The sequence below is a fragment of the Xiphophorus hellerii genome, chromosome 5, assembly GCF_003331165.1.
Source record: "Xiphophorus hellerii strain 12219 chromosome 5, Xiphophorus_hellerii-4.1, whole genome shotgun sequence".
NCBI lineage: Eukaryota > Metazoa > Chordata > Actinopteri > Cyprinodontiformes > Poeciliidae > Xiphophorus > Xiphophorus hellerii.
In genome coordinates this window covers 11,580,350-11,599,242 of record NC_045676.1, presented here as the reverse complement: position 1 = coordinate 11,599,242, position 18,893 = coordinate 11,580,350, and the positions used below count along the sequence as shown (strand labels likewise).

Below are 18,893 nucleotides of genomic sequence, written 5' to 3'. Positions count from 1 at the left end.
CAAGTCTGTTAATAAGACTTGAGACATTACCTGCCATTCAGGTAAAGTCTCAAGTCTTCAGGGCACAAGTTGAAGTTGAGTTTTATGGTGAGGTGTAATATAGCAATGTATTATAACCGGTTTTAAAAAATGTGTTGAATATTCTTATCAAAAATAGATAGTTCTTTTAAAAATAAAACCTGAATTCAATATTATCCATCACACAACCCAATAGGTATGTGTTGCTTCTATCTGCCAATCCACTCCTGATCAAAATCATGAGTGCAGGAAAGAACTTGCAAACATTTGCATTTGGGGCTGCAGGATATTTAGGTTGTAAGTAAATAAGGAGGCCAAACAAATGAAGGAGGTAATCAATTGAAAACTGATTGAAATGGAAAATGTCTGTTAAACTTTTTTATATCCATTAGCCTCAAAAATTCAGAATCTGCAAATAAATTTGACTTTCACATAACTTTCTGTCTAGCATTAACATAATCAAGACACCTTAAAGAAGCAAAAATATCCTGATTTAAAATTCTTAAAGTCTTAGTCCCAAAAGGGTTAAATGGCAAAGGCAAAAAGACCTTTTGTGTCTTTGAATATTCAGGACTGTTGAGATGCGCAAGGTTGGATGAAGGAAAACAGTCATTTCATATTTCAAGATCCTGACGGGATGAGGACAAAACAATCAAGTGCAAGGACTAAAAATAAATTCACCTGTGCTGAGGCAGAGGATCATAGGGGCTGCTAATGAAGACACAAAATCCTTGACCTGAATTAAGATCTGTCCTAATACTTATTGCTTACTGCTAGACTGAATTTTTTAATCACTAAGTTACATCAAAGAATTCATCACGGACAATACTTGTGCAACTCTGACTTTATGAAAGCACTGACCTCCACGTTCTTTGTTCATGCTTTGATTTTTTTTATATTCATTGGTTTGTTCAGCAATGTTAGGCAGGTCTTTCTGTTAGGACTAGTATGGTTGCTTTTCTTGGTTATGTACAGGCATTGGTGGGAAAGAAAGTACCAAAACTTTACCATATGTGGAACATAACTCAGTTCACACTTATGTTTTTGATGCAGATGTGGATCAGGAATAACATTTATTTAGACTTGTTGGATGTATACACTCCCACACAGCTCTGACTTATTTATATCGTGGTGCTGATCGTTTTGGGTCCCTGGCTGCAGATCGTTGCTTTCAATTTCACTAAAATAGAAGCTGGAATTTATTTCCACAGCCAATAAAAGTCTAAAACCTAAAGCAAACACAGATGTTAGTTTATAATGTGATCTACTCTTATCTTTATCCTAACCCACAGGGATCTTTAAATGAAAACATCCTTCTCTTCCTGTTCCTCTGAACCTCCTTGTTGTGCTTTTTGGCACATTGCGTTGCAAGAAAGGGGATTCGTATTCAATAATTAATCCTCATTTAACTTCATAGGGCATGCTTTACTGTTCACATTGATCAGAGATTTCACAGTTAATTGACTGCCCGAGGACAACCAGATTAATGAATAAAGAGGCAAAGAACAACTCAGAGAATGTGTAGATACTCTCTTAGACTCGCATGCTGGATATGCTGCTCTAAACAACTCTAATTCAAAAATGTATTCACTTTAGCTAGTTTTTCTTTGATGCCACTAAATAAAATTTAGATACTGGGGAGAACAACAGGCAGGTCATAAATATTGTTGGGTAGAAGATAAAAAACAGTCTTAGGTAACAGAACAATACCTCAATAATAAGCAAGATGTTTATAATAAATCTGGAACAGCTGCAAAGATTCAGAGCCAAGTTTGGAGAAGCTTTCGGCAGGACAACTATTAGTTATAAACTCTTCAAATCTGTCCTTTTAAAAGGCAAAATGAAAACCATTTTTGAAAGATGCCATAAAAATGTAACTTTTAACTTACCCTTATGTCATTAAGGGGAAACAATGAAGCTAGTATTAGAATGACCTAGTCAAAGTTCACTTTTAGTCCCAACATAGAGTCTGTGGTAACACTTACTGGTCTAACTACTCTTGGCTATTTTGCAAACATCTCTAGATATGCAAAGTTAGTATTGCTGAAAACAATGTTTTATGTTCTATCCACATTACAGTTCGAATACAATGAACCACCGTGTGTTTAGTTTGGTAAACACCAGCCCCTTATTCTGCACCTTACTACATCCTGACAGTCTGGATCCTCAGCTATTGAGAATTGATTGCCTCTTGGAGGCTTAGAATTTGAAACAATTGGGTCTGATTTTACCCAATCATTGATGTTTGGCTGTGACGTACGTAATGTGCCAGCTCAATTGTGAAGGAATCTACACTGTGAAGTTTACTATGTAAACTTCACTTTAACTATGAAGTAAAATAGTAAAAATAGTAAAATACATGAAGTTTACACAGTAAACTTCACAGTAAACTTGAAGTTTTACTGTGAAGTAAAACATCTCATTAACAGCCACATGAGATGGCTGTTAATGAGAGCAGCAGCAATAAAATGTCTTAAGCATTCCTCTTGCTCCAACTTTAATTGCTCAATATTTAGAAGCATGACCAACGCAGACTGAATGGCTTCGTTCACTTCCTCCGCTGCCATTGTCAAACTACATGCAGACTACAATTCTAAAATGGCGCCGCAACAATTGTTCACAACACAACTTCTCCTTCTGTTGGCTGAGTGAACAGTACAAAAGTCTACTGGAGAATTTCACCAGGAAAATTCGTAGACGGAGCACTGAAGGGAAATGAGAATCGAGAAAAGCTGGCAATGGCCAGGCTGCTGTGTGGTGGTCTATTTTGAAAATCTCAACAAAATACATAAAAGTTTATGGCAACAGGACAAAATATGGAATATTAATGGGGTATGAATATTCTGCAAGGCCCTGCAGGGTACATCTTTGTGCTTAACGGAAGAAAATGTCAAGAACTCTGGATACAAATCTTTGTTATAAAAATAATGTTTTAGTCCACATCAGTTATCATCTTATGATTTTCAATTTGTTTCCCCAAATTTTTTTGTTGTTTCCCTGTCAGGTTTGGTTTGAGGAATGGAAGCAGATAGGGAAATTATGCAACCTCCTCTGCCACAGCAGCGGTAATATACAAGTGAAGGTTGATGTATTACTGCAACTTTTGCCCTCGTTTTTGCACGTAAAATCAGGAGCACTTATGTATGCCATTTAGGATTCAGCTACCAACAGCACTGAGACAACAATGGGACTACAGCTATGAATATTTCAGTCCCCGAGGGACACTTTCAGACACAGGGTTGGCTCTCAATCATCCTTCAGGCACACACCTGGGATGCAGCATGCAGTTTGTGTGTCTGTGTTGACGTGAGAACGGCGTGTATGTGTGTGTGTTTCTAACTAGCCATTCCATTTTCCTCCTCTCCGCTGAGTGAAGGTAGAGAATGTGAATCGGTGGATCTTGATGCCGACTCTAGGGGATAGCAAGGCTCTTACAAACACACACAGACACCTGTGCTGCACACACACTTAATTTCACCCGTTCCATCCCTTGGACCCCCACCTCCAGAGACAAAAGCAATAATAAGGCCATATGTCTCTGCAAGGTCCTGTATGGCTACAGGCCACCATGGGCTGCATGCTGCATTAGCATGACATCCTGTCAGAGCTGATGGACAGAGAGGGAGGACCCAAGTGAGTCAGAGTTTACAATTTGTTTGGAGACTGTTGACCTTATGGGGCATTTACAGTCATAAAAATATGCATAAATAAGTATATACTCAACAGAAATTAGAACAAAAATAAGCAATGGGCAAAATAGGTCTCCAGAGGCCATCCATCGTTTCCTGTCAGACAGAACAGGAATAAGGACATAACAGGAATATGTGGTCCAAGTTGTTTTAGATGGAGTTGTATTTTAGTCAAATATGAATCTCATTGTTCTCTTTTGCGTTCACAATTAAACATACTCCTGAGTTCTGCTGTTGTTTTTCTTCGATTTGATTTATCCAAACGTTTAAGTAATCGCCGATCACGATCATTCAGGATTTTTTTCCGACCACATTTCTTCCTGGAAGACGATGGTTCCCCACCATCCTTCCAGTTTTTAATGATGCGTTGGACAGTTCTTAACCCAATTCTAGTAGTTTCTGCAATCTCCTTAGATGTTTTCTCTGCTTGATGCATGCCAATGATTTGACCCTTCTTAAACAGACTAATGTCTTTTCCACGACCACAGGATGTGTCTTTTGCCATGGTTGTTTAAGAAATGAGGAGTTACTCATTGCATCAGCTGGGGTTAAATAACTTGTTGCCAGCTGAAAGATAATCGCCTATGCAGTACTTATCCAATAGGAGGCTTGTACCTATTTGCTTAGTTAAATCCAGGTGGCGACTTTTTTTTGGCCAGGCAGTGTATAACACTTCTTCTTCTACAGAGTCCTGATTGAGCAGTTGCAATCCAAATCTTAACCTCAACTCTAAAATAGTTTCAAGTAAAAGCATAATCTGAAAACTTAAAAAATGAGAAAGACCAAAACCAAATAGAGAAGTTGATACCAAAATATAAAGCCGCATGACAAATATTTAAAACTATATCACCTAAAATCCAACATGATTCATCTACTAGGATGAGTTAGCTTGGATTAAAGTGTTCTTGTGTTACAATGACCCAGTCAAAGTCTATGCAAGTCTATTTCAGAATCTGTGGCGAGAGTTGTAAATTAAGAATGGGTAAAAAGTGTAGAGGCACACTTCAGACAATTTGAATTAGTGGCTAAAAAGGACGGTGGTTCTACAAATTCATGAATGAAATGGGACTACGTATAGATGTACGCCACATTGTTTTGAAAACAATGTATTATTGTCTTTCCATTTCACAGTTATGAGGTAGACTAACACTATATTGTGTTAGTGTATCTCATAAAATTCTTATAAAATAGTCAAAATGTAAATAAATCTGGAAGAGCTGAAGGAGCGTGAATGCTCCTGCCATCTGCTGTTTTCCATTGTGCTTTCTACATACACATCTGTGTATTTGGCAGCTGATTTTAAAGCCAGTTTTAAAATAAAACCTAGATAATCACATAATCTTTGTGTTTCCTTTGCAGACACTGCACATGTGTTTTTCCCATCTAATTTTACCTTTAAAGTAGTGTTTTCCTGCAGCAGGAAGGAAACATTATTGCATTTCTTAATGGCACAATGAAAGTGTCTGTCTTATAAATTTGCTTCTTATTACAAGGCGCACAAGCCATTCCAGTGTGCTTCTGGGTATCAAGAGCTCCTATTTCTCCTCCAAGAATCTCTTTTGGAAGTGTATTTAGTCAGGCTATCAATAGAAGCACTGCTTTTCCCGAAGCAGTTTTCAATTTTCCCCCAGTTGTATTAGATATTTTTTTCATTAACCAGTCTGATTTTTTTTACCCCAATATTTAGTAGGACAGTCATATGGCTGTCCAATTTCACAGAAAATGTGTTTTAATCACATAAAGCTAAAACAGAAAGTCATTTGTTTTATTTAACACATTAAATTGAGAGTAGTTTGTGTTTCTCTGAGGATAAAATTTAGCATGAAGCACTTTTCCCTCCTTTTGCAGTGTAATTGCTGTGGAGGACTTACTCTTAAATGTCATAAATACGCAACAGGATCTCTCATTAAGGAATAAGAATTAACATTTTACATCTGCAGCACTGTTTGACCCTGCTACTGCTTTTCTATGCCCATATGTGGGATTGATTAAAAAAAATTATATATGTGCAGATATTTGCTATTTCTTTAATTTACCTTTATTTAACCAGGAAAGTCCAATTGAGACTGAAAACCTTACGTTCAGTGGAGTCATGAACAAGAGGCTGCATGTTATACAACATGAACTTTATGATCTTTTATTATGAAAAAAAAATGACAATTGTTATTTTCACTTCAATTTATCTGACAATAAATGTGTCAGATTAAAGTTTCAGAATATGGAATAATAAAAAAGCAGCACGTTTTTCATCAGAGATAATAAAAATGGATGATGTGCCTACTGACTACATGGAGAACATCTGTCTCTTTAGCATGATACTGCCACCACCATGTTTCGCAGTGGGGATGTTTCAGTAGAAAATGAAATGTATTTCTACACACGTTTGCTGATTTATAGTGACATTAAATTAAGCTGGACTAGCTATGGGACTTCTCAAGACAAGTAGATTCATCTTATTTTATTTAAGGGTATCACATTAAAGGGGTTTAACTGTAAACGCACACCAGTTTTCAAAGTTTTATTTGCTAAAAGCTTGACAACCATTTACTCTGCATACTTCACGATGATGCATCATTTTCTTTTGGTCTATCACATTTTGATTCAGATAAAACACGCTGAAGTTTTTCCTTGTAATGTGGCGAAATGTGGAAAGGTTCGAAGGTGTGAATACATTTGCTCGGCACTGGATGTCTTGGTAATTCATCTTTCAGATCAAACAAAGATATATCTGATATCTTTTACTCAGTTAAACAAACACAGAATGCAATCAGTCACAAGCCAAAGGAATTCATCCAGAATTAGAGAGTCTGTTTTCTTTAATTCTTCCTGCCTAATTAACCTGAGTTACCCCACTTACAATCCCCAGGGACACAATCTGGAACCACTTAAGTTAACAACAGCTTCCTGCTAAACTGAGACGGTTCTTTGAGTTGCTGGATAACATTAATACAATAAATACCCTTTTGAACCTTTTTAACATTTCCCCTCAAAGTGAATGTTAATGTCAGAGTTGAGACCAGATAATAAGAGCTGTCATTACTTGAAGCTCAGTCCAACACAGTGATGGAAGTGTAATTGTACCTCATCACTTTGATTCAGCAAGATATAGACAACTTTGAAATGGAGTTAGTATGCAGTCAAGGAGCTACTGCAGGTACCTGGGATGGATATATTTAGGAATTTAAATCAGATAAAAAAATTTTTTAAAGAAATTCAAAGTGAAGCCCTGATCTTCTTGTAGCCTGTGGCTTGATAAAAAGAGAGACAGAGATTAATCTCCTCCTCTCCAGTCTTTATCCCATCAGGGCTTCCAGGGTCTTGGCTCAAGGTTTTAGCATCTCAGTTTAAAGCGTCTAATATTTTATTAGCATTTCCCTTTTTTTTTAATCACCTTTTCAATCTAGTGAGGGCTAATTAAATGTATTGATCAGGCAAGAGAGCGGATCATATTTCATACGTCATATCAGGATATCTTTGGTAATCAAATCTTCAGCCATAAGATATCATTAATCGACAACTCTTGTAGTTTTGTTTAGTGTAGTTTTGCTTAGCATATTGTTATATATTATCTGACCTTTTGTCAATATTTTTACTTTCATACATAATCTGTCAAGGCTTTTAGAGAAAATAACACCCTGGAGAATCACTTTCACTATTGTATATTCGCAGCCAAAACATAGTTATATGGATGCTGCAAGCATTTTTATGCATATTGCATGCAACAATATGCATACCAGTGTGGGGTCTATAGGTAGGGAAATAAAAACTGTATCGTTTTTCACTAAAAGTTCACCCTTTGAACTTTTAGACATTTTGTCACATTACACTCTCTAACATCATTTTATTGGTATTTTGTCTCACAGACCTACACAAAGTAGCATTTTGCTGTGGTCTCCTAAAAAATTTACAAAACAAATATATGAACAGAATGCATTCTAAATGTAGTTTAGATGACACGGAGGGCAATTATTCCACTTGACAATTGTTCTACATTGTGCTCACATGACATCCTAATAAAGTTCATTGCAGTTTGTGTTGTAACAGGACAAAGTGTGAAGCTGCATGATTTTTACAAAGCACTATAAATTCAAATGTCAGTGGTGGCATACTTTATTATTTTCTACTTACTTTGGCTATAGGATGACATATAAAAAGTATGGCTTCTCAGTTTGAAAGCAGCCTAAATAAAGCACAAATCAGTACCTGAGGTTTTTCAGAAGGTCAGTGTTCCCGACTCTCATGTTCATATCCAAAATAAGAGCGTGCTCTGATGCAGGCTCGCTCTACTCAGGCTCCACAGGTAGCTGTCTGATGTGTCCTGCTCTACGGGGGTTCTCATGGGCCTTGATCACATGGCGCTCCTGTGGACTCACTTATTAAAGGCTGCAGCTCAAAGAGGCTCAGTGTCTTACATCTTTCCTGTGTGTAGTCCTCATCACTCTCTGTATGTGTGTGGTGCCAGCGCTGAGCCTTAAGCTACGAATGACTCAATAAATAAGCAATAAAATTATGTTGGAGTTTAGAATGGGAATGCAACTGCTTTTAAAATTCAGCCGGGTGCCATGCAGTGGCAGAAGAGATCCTACCAGTCATCACTATGAACCTCACATTGTTTATACCAGAAGAGAACAAGCAAACTATATTATTTCAATATATATTGAAATAATAGTTTAGTTGTTTATCTGCACTATAAACACTTGCAGTGGTCTCCTTTTTCACAGCTGTACATTTTATAAACTCATTTTAATTTGTTAATGCTATATGTATATATTAGTTTTGCTATAAATGTAGTTAAATGACTCATTTTGTGACTAATAATCCTAAATTTATAAAGGATCTTTTAGCTCATTCTCAGTGACTATATTCCTCTATGCGGTGCTCTTCGAATTTATCGGTGGTCAAGATTTGTGGAAATCCTTAAAATAAATGTATGTTATGTTTCAGTACCGTAATTGCTTTAGTTCTCTAATATTAAGCTTTTGAGATGTTTTATCTCTCTCCATGTTAATCCAGGTCATTATAGAGAGAAACGTGGGTTCTCATCCAGGCTAGTTTTTCCAGTTGTTTGAATATTTTTATGTTCCTGGCTATAGATTTGAACATAATTAGATGAGTAGATATTTTCTTGTGTTCATTTTCCATCCTATGAAGGGTGTCAGTTGTGGTGATTTCACTTTTATTCCTTAGGTAGGATTTTTTTTTTTTGCATGTAATATTCTTTAACATGACCTAAACATGGTCGGCTGTAAATATAGAGCGCACTATAAATTAACATAACAGAATAAAAAATTTGTTTATGTTTAACCAACATAAACAAGGTTTTACACATAAAATGTAAGGTAGTGAATTTCTTGAGCATAACTAGTTTTAAAGCAAAACTGCTTATCTTAAAAAATAACATCTTAATATCAACAGATATTGGCTGGATAAATAAACTTCGACTTTTGTTTCAACCAGACAATCCGCTCTGGCAGTACTCTTGTGAGTTTCCACAAGTGTTTGATGTTAGCCTGACTAATTAGTTAGCCTGAGAAATCTCGTCTGTGATCCTTCAACATGTGAAGATATTAAGCCTGTGATCCCCGTCTCTCAGTCAGGGTGTGCCTCTAACAGATGACAATCTGTTAGTGTGAACATCTAGTCTTTTCAAAATCTGTGATGACTGTGAAAGTCATGTAATGTGTCCCTAGCTTTAGACTTGTTGCAAATTCTCTTACTGTTGATGCATCAAGCACATATTTAAATGTACTGTCTCACATGGTCTGCACTGTATTACGAGCAGATCTCAGGAGTGTACAACCGTCCTCAAACCGCTTGATTTATTACATAAGAGCACCTTTAGGAATAATGAGAGCAAAACTTGTCAGTGCCAGCACTGTCATATACTTGGTAGATATACAGAAAATTTTGAAAACGTAATCATGTATTCAGTTGCTTGCTTAATATCACTCTGTCTACAAGTGGACAAGTCCTCCAGATCTTGTAATAGATTTGTATAAAGGATACAAATAGGTGTACCCACCCGTTGTAAGTTTTATGTGTAAATTAAGTACACATAAAAATTCTTGTGAGTAAGACAGTAGCCCAGATGACTACATCCTTGAAACCCTGGGCTATAAATGTCTGAAATCAGCAGCTTCAGAGTTGTTAATTTTAGACATTTAGAGCTTTAGATCAATCTAGCTGTTCTCTGTATACAATATATTCCTTTGTTAAGGGGAGCTCTTGTATTTGATCAAACACCAACAGTTAACTGAATATTTCACCCACCAAACCTGCTATTTGCTGGTTTTTCTCTTCAGTTTGGCCTGTTGCAGAGTTTTTCTGCAGCTTCTATGAAGCAGATATTTTCAAGTGAAGCACATATTATCTCTCTTAAACCCGTCTTTTCATAGGTTGATCTTCTGGAAACTATGAGTCACACATCCAAAGCCAATAGAAACAGTATGCCAGTGTGTGTATATGTCCACACGCAGCGGAGACATAAAGTGTATTTTTACATTACTGCATTGCAGTGACAGAGTTTGTGATCCGGCTCAGCTCCACTTTGATATATAAAAACCAATTTAAAAAAGGGCATTTCAAAAGCTGCAAAAAGAAGAAAGTAGCAAAAGAGAATCATGTGCATGCGACCGATGATTCATTATGTCTGCAAATAAGAAATAAAAATCCCATCGCAGCTATGATTAGTAGGGGGACAGTTGGCAAGCAAGGCGCAGCATATAGCTGTGATGAAGCCACATGAGGTTCTATTAGCGGCTCATCCCAGTTGTTTCCACATTTACTCTCTTTCCACTAGAGTCAGAGGGGAGCTCCGACATGTGGAGGATCAAACGGCACATAAATGCTACATTGGGGGTAAAAGGCTACAAAACGATAAACAGAGCAACGCCGTGCACTGTACATTCACAGCTTGTATCAGCCTTTGTGAAGGCACAGGTTAATGCATGGCCAAATGAGCCGTATTGATGTGCAATTGGAGGCAGCGCTTGTAGGTTAGATGTTCAGATTGATCTGAGAGTGGAAGAGTGAGTGGAAGTTGGTTTGGAATTGAGAAAAAAACAAAAACTCCCTTTGCTCTCTTTCTCTTTCTGTCTCTCTTTCTTGGATGAGATTACTGTTCCCATAGCAACACAGCTGATTGCATAAAAATTGCTGTGGTTGTGGGTGCCATGGCAACACGTTAAATGACATTATACGGTGTTTAGGACCTCCCCATGTCCCCATGTTGAGGTTTTTGCCCGCCACATATGTGCCGTTTCACTGTCCATCCTCGCAGCGGCAACAGGTTGGACCTCCGGAGCCTCCACCCACACCCGCCCTGATCTTTTCTGTCGCCTATTCAAAACTGAGATTACTCCTAGGAGGCTAATCCCATGTTACACACGCATTACAGCTCTTGGAGTGTTGCTAGCCAGCCTGCATGCAGCAATAGGCATTTCATGGAGGCTTGGGTCGTATTATTGACTCGCTCAAAGCATTTAGCCTGCTCGGGTGTGTGTGCGTGTGTGTGTTAAAGAGGGTGAATTGCTCTATAAATAAAATCAAAGACACAATGGATAGAGGCGCTGACTGTTTTAGTGGGATGTACTTGTGATAAAATCTTGGGCAGATTTCAGCCTCATCTGTTCTCTGGATTTACTCGTGAATAGACTTACTGTCTTTGTTGGACATGATGATGGCAATGGGTGAAATTTAAAGGTCTACACACACACGTACACGCCACACACACACACCCCCCCACACACTGCTCCTTTCTGCTTGCATTCATGATATTTATTTCTCCGGTGGATTGTTTCAGAAGCGCAGCATCTCCATGGTGATGGCAGCCCACAGATCAGGATGAGAAAGAGGGAGAGAAGGAGGCGGCTGAGAGCGAAAGCCATGCTTCCAGCTTATCTGCCACTGCTCTACACTTGTTGACACACATACTGTATATCCTGATATGGATTCACCAGGCAGTTAATATACTCTCTCTCTCCCTCTCTCTCGGCTTTTCAGTGCTTCAAGCTCTCCGGTCTGGTTGCTTGTCGCTCTGCTTTCACTCCCACCTGCACTCCTTCTCCTCCGCCTCCTCCTTAGTCTATCAGGTGGCATATGTTTCAAAGTGGGTCACCTTTGTAGTGGGCCTGGTCCTGTGCTTTGAATGCAAAAATGTAAAGGCTACTACTTCTACTGATAAAAATAGCAAGAAGAAAAGGCTAAAACTTCATCCCATTTCCTAGTACTATCCATACGCCTACACCTGCCCTGATCTCTTGACACTTAATTTGAAGTAGTTCTTAAATATTGCATGATACTTTGAAATGAAGTACTTCTTCAAGAAGTTATGTCATCGACTGTGGCCACTGGATATTAGATAATCATCCACTGTTTCTGTATATCATGTCGACAGTTATTGAGCCAACAGTGGACATCAGCGTACAATATTAGAATCAGTAGTAGGCACCGCTATCTAAAATGTATGTTGCACTAACTCTAAAATTGAACAAAATGAACAAAAATATTAAGACTTAAATTCAACCATGTTTATACCCATCATGTGCCAAGAACATAATACATAACATATATTTTCTATGTATTACAACATAGTATGTTGCCCTCAACAGGGTGAAATTTGTTATTGCACATCTGTCTGTACTGTTGTACTTCAGGAAGTGATTCTTTGGAACAAATGTTTCAGTCAAGGTTTCAATTTTATACTTGTTGTATTGCTTACGCTGTTGTTGATTTTTTCCAAATCCTCCATAGTATCTGTTTACACAAAGGACTAAACTAATTTAGATTTCTCTGTGGTTGTTGGAAGGCTTATAGTAAAATGTTTAAAACATTTTTCATAATATTTATTTTGCTTTAAAGTGTAGTGATAACAGTGCCTAACAAAAGCATTTGTATACTTGAAACTACATGCTACATGGAAAGAGGGAGATATTTGTGTCTACAAATGTTAAACAACATTTCTTCAGCATCACCTTACAAGACATTCTTTTCTTGAATATACACAACAGATTAGAATAAAATTACATTTCCAATATTACGCTGGAAAAAAGATGAATGCTAAGCAGTGAGTATTCATAGCAATGAGTCAGACTCTGACACTTCAGTGATTGTTCTCTGGTTTCCAGTTTTAGAAATATCTTGTGTTAAAGGTACCTTTTGTACCTCAGCTGTCAAGAAAATAACTGTGTGAAAAGTTAAAATGTGGCTTGGTTTGAGGTGCTGCTCTCTACATGCTCTGAATTTGTTGAGTTTACAGGCTAATCAATCAAAAATGTTTATATTGGGGTAACTATCAATTTAACCTGTCATATTGATACAGTCATGGATTAATTAAGCCAAAAATAGGTTAAATGACAATTGTCTACTCGTTTTAAAAAAGAGAATGAAATTATGAACAAGGCAATATCAGAAAAAACATCACAATATGCCTTAAAATTGGCTATCTGTTCTGAATTCAGTGCAAACTCCTAAGTTATATGCGTAGATATTCATTTCCATCTCAACAAGGTTTTATTTTAAAAAGTTGCTTCTGGGTTTTTTTCTGTTGTTTTGGCATTGAAGCAACTTGCAGTTTTTTAATTACAGGCTTCACCACTCTACCCCTGTTTTACTTCTAATATTCTATAAGCTGCATTAAACAACAAGTGGCACTAAATATGTTCCAGGCGTAAAGAGTTTGAATGCAATAATGAACTAACATTTGTTGCAGTTCAGGCAGTTCTTTGCAATATGTATATCGCGTACAGCAGTGTTGCAATAAATTAACAATATCCTGTTCAGCTCTAATGTGCACACACTACTAGAACCAGATGTGTATAAAAACCAACATGAATCAAAATTTGACTGTTACCCATGTGTGTACATGTGTAGATATAGATGCATGCGTTTTGCAAATCAGGAACAGCTGGATAGGCCAGAGACTGTCAGCAGCCTTACAAATTTCATACTCAATATTTACCTGTCAAATTTACTTTGATCTTCTTAAAACGTCATAAAATTTCAAAAAATAAATAAACACTAACTTTATCCAATGAGGATAAAACTAGTAATATTCAAATAAAATTGCAACATAAATAAGAAATATTCTTATTTTAGCCTGTTTTTATTGACTTTAGACCATTTGTGAATTTAGAACCTAGTTGACACTAGAAGCAGGCGTGAGACTAATGGTAAATTCAATGAATTTACATGTTAGTTCAAACATGTTCTCTACTTTGAACCATAAACTGAGCTGTGAGTGAAGTCTGACCAGGTTTTTGTGAACGACAGTTTCTGAAGAATGATGAAGGTCCTTCGAGATTATTTCCTGGGTCATTGTTTTAGATCTAGAATTTGATCAAGATTCTGCAGCGTCTGTTCCAACAGCATGAACAGAGCATTTGGGTTATAGAAATAACCAGCAGATTCCTGTGTGTACAGGTGAAAAAAATCCAGCACACATGTCAGGATATTTGAAGGTTTCCCACAGTTACCAGGATGTAGAGATGGATCTTTTGAAGTTTAGTTTTTGTCGACTAAACTTCCTTTCCTGAGATGCCAACATGATTGCATCAGATTGGTATCAGTTTCTGTGAGAGAAAAATATCAGATTTTTTAATGTGTTCTTTCAACTTTTTCAGTCCACTGATGTTATATCTATTAGAAAACATGGAAAAAAAATATAAACCTGGTAAAAACTTTCACACATCTTAATGTACCTTCTGATTTAGGTCATGTTAGAGTTTCTACTCTCCAAAAAAAAATAAAAAACAGGATTCTTGTGACTAAAACTTAAACTCTTTATTTTTCTAGGTACGTCATGAATGTGACATTTGAAGGTCGAAACCTGTCATTTAGCGAAAAAGGCCACCAGATGTTCCCTAAACTAGTCATAATACTTCTCGACAAGGACCGGCAATGGGACAGGGTAAATATCTTTTCTTTTCATTCCACCCTCTTCTATATCCCTGTCCCTGCATTCTGCTCCTTGTGTGAGGTGTGTGCCACTACTTTCAGTTTTGGAGTGTCTCTTTCTGCCACTTGGAATCAATGTTTTGGAGTTGCCTGTGCATCACTCAGCTCTCCCTCCACAGGTTGGCAAGTGGGAAAGAGGCTCATTGACGATGAGGTACCATGTGTGGCCTCGTTTCGAGCTGTACTCTGACGTGGAGGAGCGGGAGGACCACCTGTCCATCGTGACTCTGGAGGAGGCGCCGTTTGTCATTGTGGAGGACGTGGATCCACTCAGTGGGACATGCATGAGGAACACTGTGCCGTGCCGGAAACAGCTGAAACTCAGGTAAAAGTTTTCATTTTAATTCTTCATCTATAAATGAACTGAAGACAATTTTTTGTAAAATTTTGTAAAAGTGTTCATGTTACACCCCAAAGTTGTTACTTGTTACTTGGTTGTACTATAAAATGGTACTTTAAGGAATGTCTTTATCACCGTTTTTTGCATCTGCAAAGTTTTTTTCACTTAAAGTGGATTGAGCACATCTTTGAACATACTTTTTCATATGTTGTGAGAAATAATCAACTGGATTTATGAAAGAAAAAACATTTTTTGAAGAAACAGGTGTTAAATTAAAAAGTTTTCTTTTTGCCATTTGCTCATAAATGTGTGCAAGCTTAAATGAGTATAGGCGTGTGTGTGGGCGTGTTTGCATATCCTCATGTCTGGGTGTAGGCATGCGCACACAAGCATTACAGTACATTTATAGTTTATTTACATTATCAATCAATCAAATTTTATTTGTACAGCACATTTCAGCAACAAGGCATTTCATAAAACACGAAAATACAAAGTCATAGAACACACAGTGAGCAATTGACTCTGGGGATGCAAAGCAGGACATTACAGTAAAAGAGATTGATAATGAAGTCCAGTAAAAAAACTTCAAGTTTAGGATATTACAATGTGATAAAGTTAAAGAGGTGTAACGGTGTGTTCGCAAACTGGTGTATATTAGTCAAAGACAAAACAACAAACAAGTCAGTTCCATTTAGAAACATGGCTGTATGTAAAGTGTGTTTTTTTTATTATTTTGCTCCATTCTGTCTCTTTTTGTCTGCTTTGTTGTGTTTTCTGCTGCTACAGCTCGCTGTAATCATGCTCCAGCTCTTCTTTTCAGTCCTGCGATTACTTTGACTTGTTTCACCTCTGCAAAGTAGAACATTGGCTCTGTCCCTGTTTTCCTCCCAGTCACATTGACCCTCTCTCTTCCCAGCTCTGCTTGGAGTGTGATAATGAATTTTGTTCAGTGGTCACCTTTTCTATCTCTGGGCTACCTGAAATCTCCCGAGACAGCACCACATCTTCTTGCTCCATGTTTTTTTTTCTTTATTGAGATATCTTTCACCTCCATTCTTTCTCCCAAGGCCTGTCTTCGCACTACCCTCCTCCGCCTGTTTCCCTCACAGCATATCAGGCATAGGCGCACCGACATACAGGATTATTTTCAGACACAAGCCACGTGGAGTCGTCTTTAAACGCATAGCAGTACTCAGCAAGCTTCTGCTGCGTTAGTGCTAAAACCTCATGCTCTCTGCTGCATTTTTATCGCCAGGGCTGTTCACTTAAAGCAGCTTGATTTCAGAAGGCAGCTGTAGGAGTAAATAAAATTAACACAAAAAGCACAAACACTTTTGTCCTTGCACTGGCGAAAACAGCATCCACTCACTGTGCCAAAGCTGCCATTGTGTTGGTGCACAGCTGTTCTGCACCTGTATCTGCTGGGAGCCAGCGCAGCCTATTGACTGATGACGCACGGCTCGGTTAGATGTTTGCCTTCCCTGTGAGTTATTCTTAGACTTTCATTACTGTATGATTTGGATGGAAGAGTTAAGCCTGTTTTCTTGTGTCAGAGTAAAATTGGCATCTGGGAGTTTTGTTGATTATTTGTTGCAAATGTACAAGTTAATCAAGTGACTGAAAAACAGCACGAAGTACAACCCAACTCATTCTGTGACTCATTGATTTACAGGTTTAATATGAAAAAAATTATGGCTGCATTATGCTTGGTTTTTTTATATTTAACAAATTTTATTGTTTTTTTTTTTTTGGTCAGCATTTTTAAAAATTGTTATAAAAAGTATCCCTTTACTCAAATACTTCTAAATAAAATAGACAGAAAACATTTCCTTTTAGAAGTCGCCTAGTTGGTAAATGATTTGTGATTTTAAAAAAGCCATAAAAAGTAGTTTTTGCAGTTTTCCACAAGACAAGCAAACATATGAAAGAAGATGCTCAACCTGAACACATTGTTCAAACAGTGAAATATGGTGGTGGCAGCATCATGCTTTGGAGATGCTTTTCTACAGCAGAGACATGGAAGCTGGTCAGAGTTGATGTTTGAAGCTAAACACAGAGAAAACCAGGAAGAAACCAGTTGGAGGTAACAAAAGACTTGCGAGGACATTCAGCAGAAAAAAACTACAAAGTATACAACCAGAGATGCAATAGAACAATAGGTTTATATCAAAGCATATCAATGTTAACATGGCCCAGTCAAAGTCTAATTGTAGCAAAAGTTGGTTCTTTAAGGTTTTGACTTATAGGTTATACACCATGCTTTCGGACTTTTTTTTTTTTTTATTAAAAACTGTCTGGTTTCTACCAGAAGATAGCTGGAGTGAGGGTAGAGGATGCAGATGATGGCACTAAATGGAAACAGGTGATCCAGTTTCTACTACTTTACAATCATGAATTGTTATTGTTATATGAAAGGTTGATAAAACACACAGAAGTTTGACATTGTAAGGAAAAATGTGGAAAAGTTCAAGAGGTATGAAAACTTTTACGCGCCACTGTATCCATCCTGTTCAGACTTGATGTAGTTTTTGTGATGAACTGTTCAACTCAGAGACATTTTGTGTCAACCCATGACTTTTGCATGTCATCTTTCATAAATACTGACCTGCCATATTTGCTTTTTCTCTGCTTCCCTCCTCGTACCAAATCGCAGCAATCACACAGGCGATTCAGGGATTTACATCAAACGCTGCTGTAAAGGCTTCTGTATCGACATCCTGAAAAAGATTGCGAAAACTGTCAAGTTCACTTACGACCTGTATTTAGTTACCAATGGTAAACACGGCAAGAAGGTTAATGGGACCTGGAACGGCATGGTGGGAGAGGTAAGAACACTTTTCACTAATTACTCACTAACAACAAGTAGTCACATTACTTTTGTGTAAAATCTTAAAATAATATTGAGAAGAAAAGAGGAGTGTGTTATAGTGACAAGTTTATCCCCCCTTTGGAGAGAAGCACCAGCTTTGTGTGGTCTGTAAGCAGGTTGAAAATACCCACAGTGACAGTTCATGCAGACCTGCTGGCACACCAGCTGATTTTGGATTTCACAGCTGGCAGAGCACTGCAGCAGAACGCAGGAGATATTACCATATAAATGTTACTGAGCCACCGAAGTGACGCAACCAGGCAGTGCACCAAAAATAACAAATATGATGTGTGCTTAAACCTGCATATTCATTCCAGCTGCAAGATTGTTCATGTTTGTAAACAATAACACATCCCACATAACCCAAATACATAGAGGGCAGCCTCAGTTTGATCAATTTAACATCTGCTGGTATGCAGCGAGAGATAAGCTGTTGTTCCAGGTGTAGCCTTTTAATTTAGCCTCAAGCAGATGTCAGCGAGAAGCTGCACAGATGTGAAGCGACTCTTTCTGTGACGGGGCTGCGCATGCATCTCTGTGGGTGTGGGCCTTTTACCCACACCCACAGAGATTCAGATATGAATGCATTTATAATTCATCAATAAATTTGTTTATTTATTCAATCCATAAAAGATCTCTGTCTTTTCTTCCTCCCCTCACCCCCATCACTTTTACCGCCTTTACTTTGAGCATGCATAAAGCCGCTTTTCAAGCCATTTAGAGTTGGCGTCTCACTGAAACGTCTGAAATAAGAAATTCTGCACAGACACTTCAACAGTCAGGAAATGCAGTCCCACTCACAGAAATATCTTTTTCTTTTATTTGCTATGGCTGATGATGCTGTCTAAGTATCTGTCTCTGTTAGTTCTTCGCTGTCTCCATCAGGATATCTAGCACTTGTTTCCCACAACTCGGCCTGAGGGGAAGCTTGTGATCAGATCCAGCAAACCTCAGGAGGACTCAGTGAAGGTTCCTAATCAGAGATGGAGTAAGAATACAGAAGACGTGGATTGGAGTGAGAGGG

At 37.8% G+C, this 18,893-nt stretch overlaps 1 protein-coding gene across 1 annotated transcript in view; it reads left to right on the top strand.

Moving 5' to 3' along the window:
• Positions 1-18,893, top strand: part of grin2bb (glutamate receptor, ionotropic, N-methyl D-aspartate 2B, genome duplicate b) — a 121,710-nt gene that overhangs the window by 79,474 nt on the left and 23,343 nt on the right. The window contains 3 exon segments of the mRNA XM_032563061.1: positions 14,499-14,613; positions 14,780-14,985; positions 17,654-17,825. Coding sequence (XP_032418952.1) covers positions 14,499-14,613; positions 14,780-14,985; positions 17,654-17,825 — 493 coding nt within the window.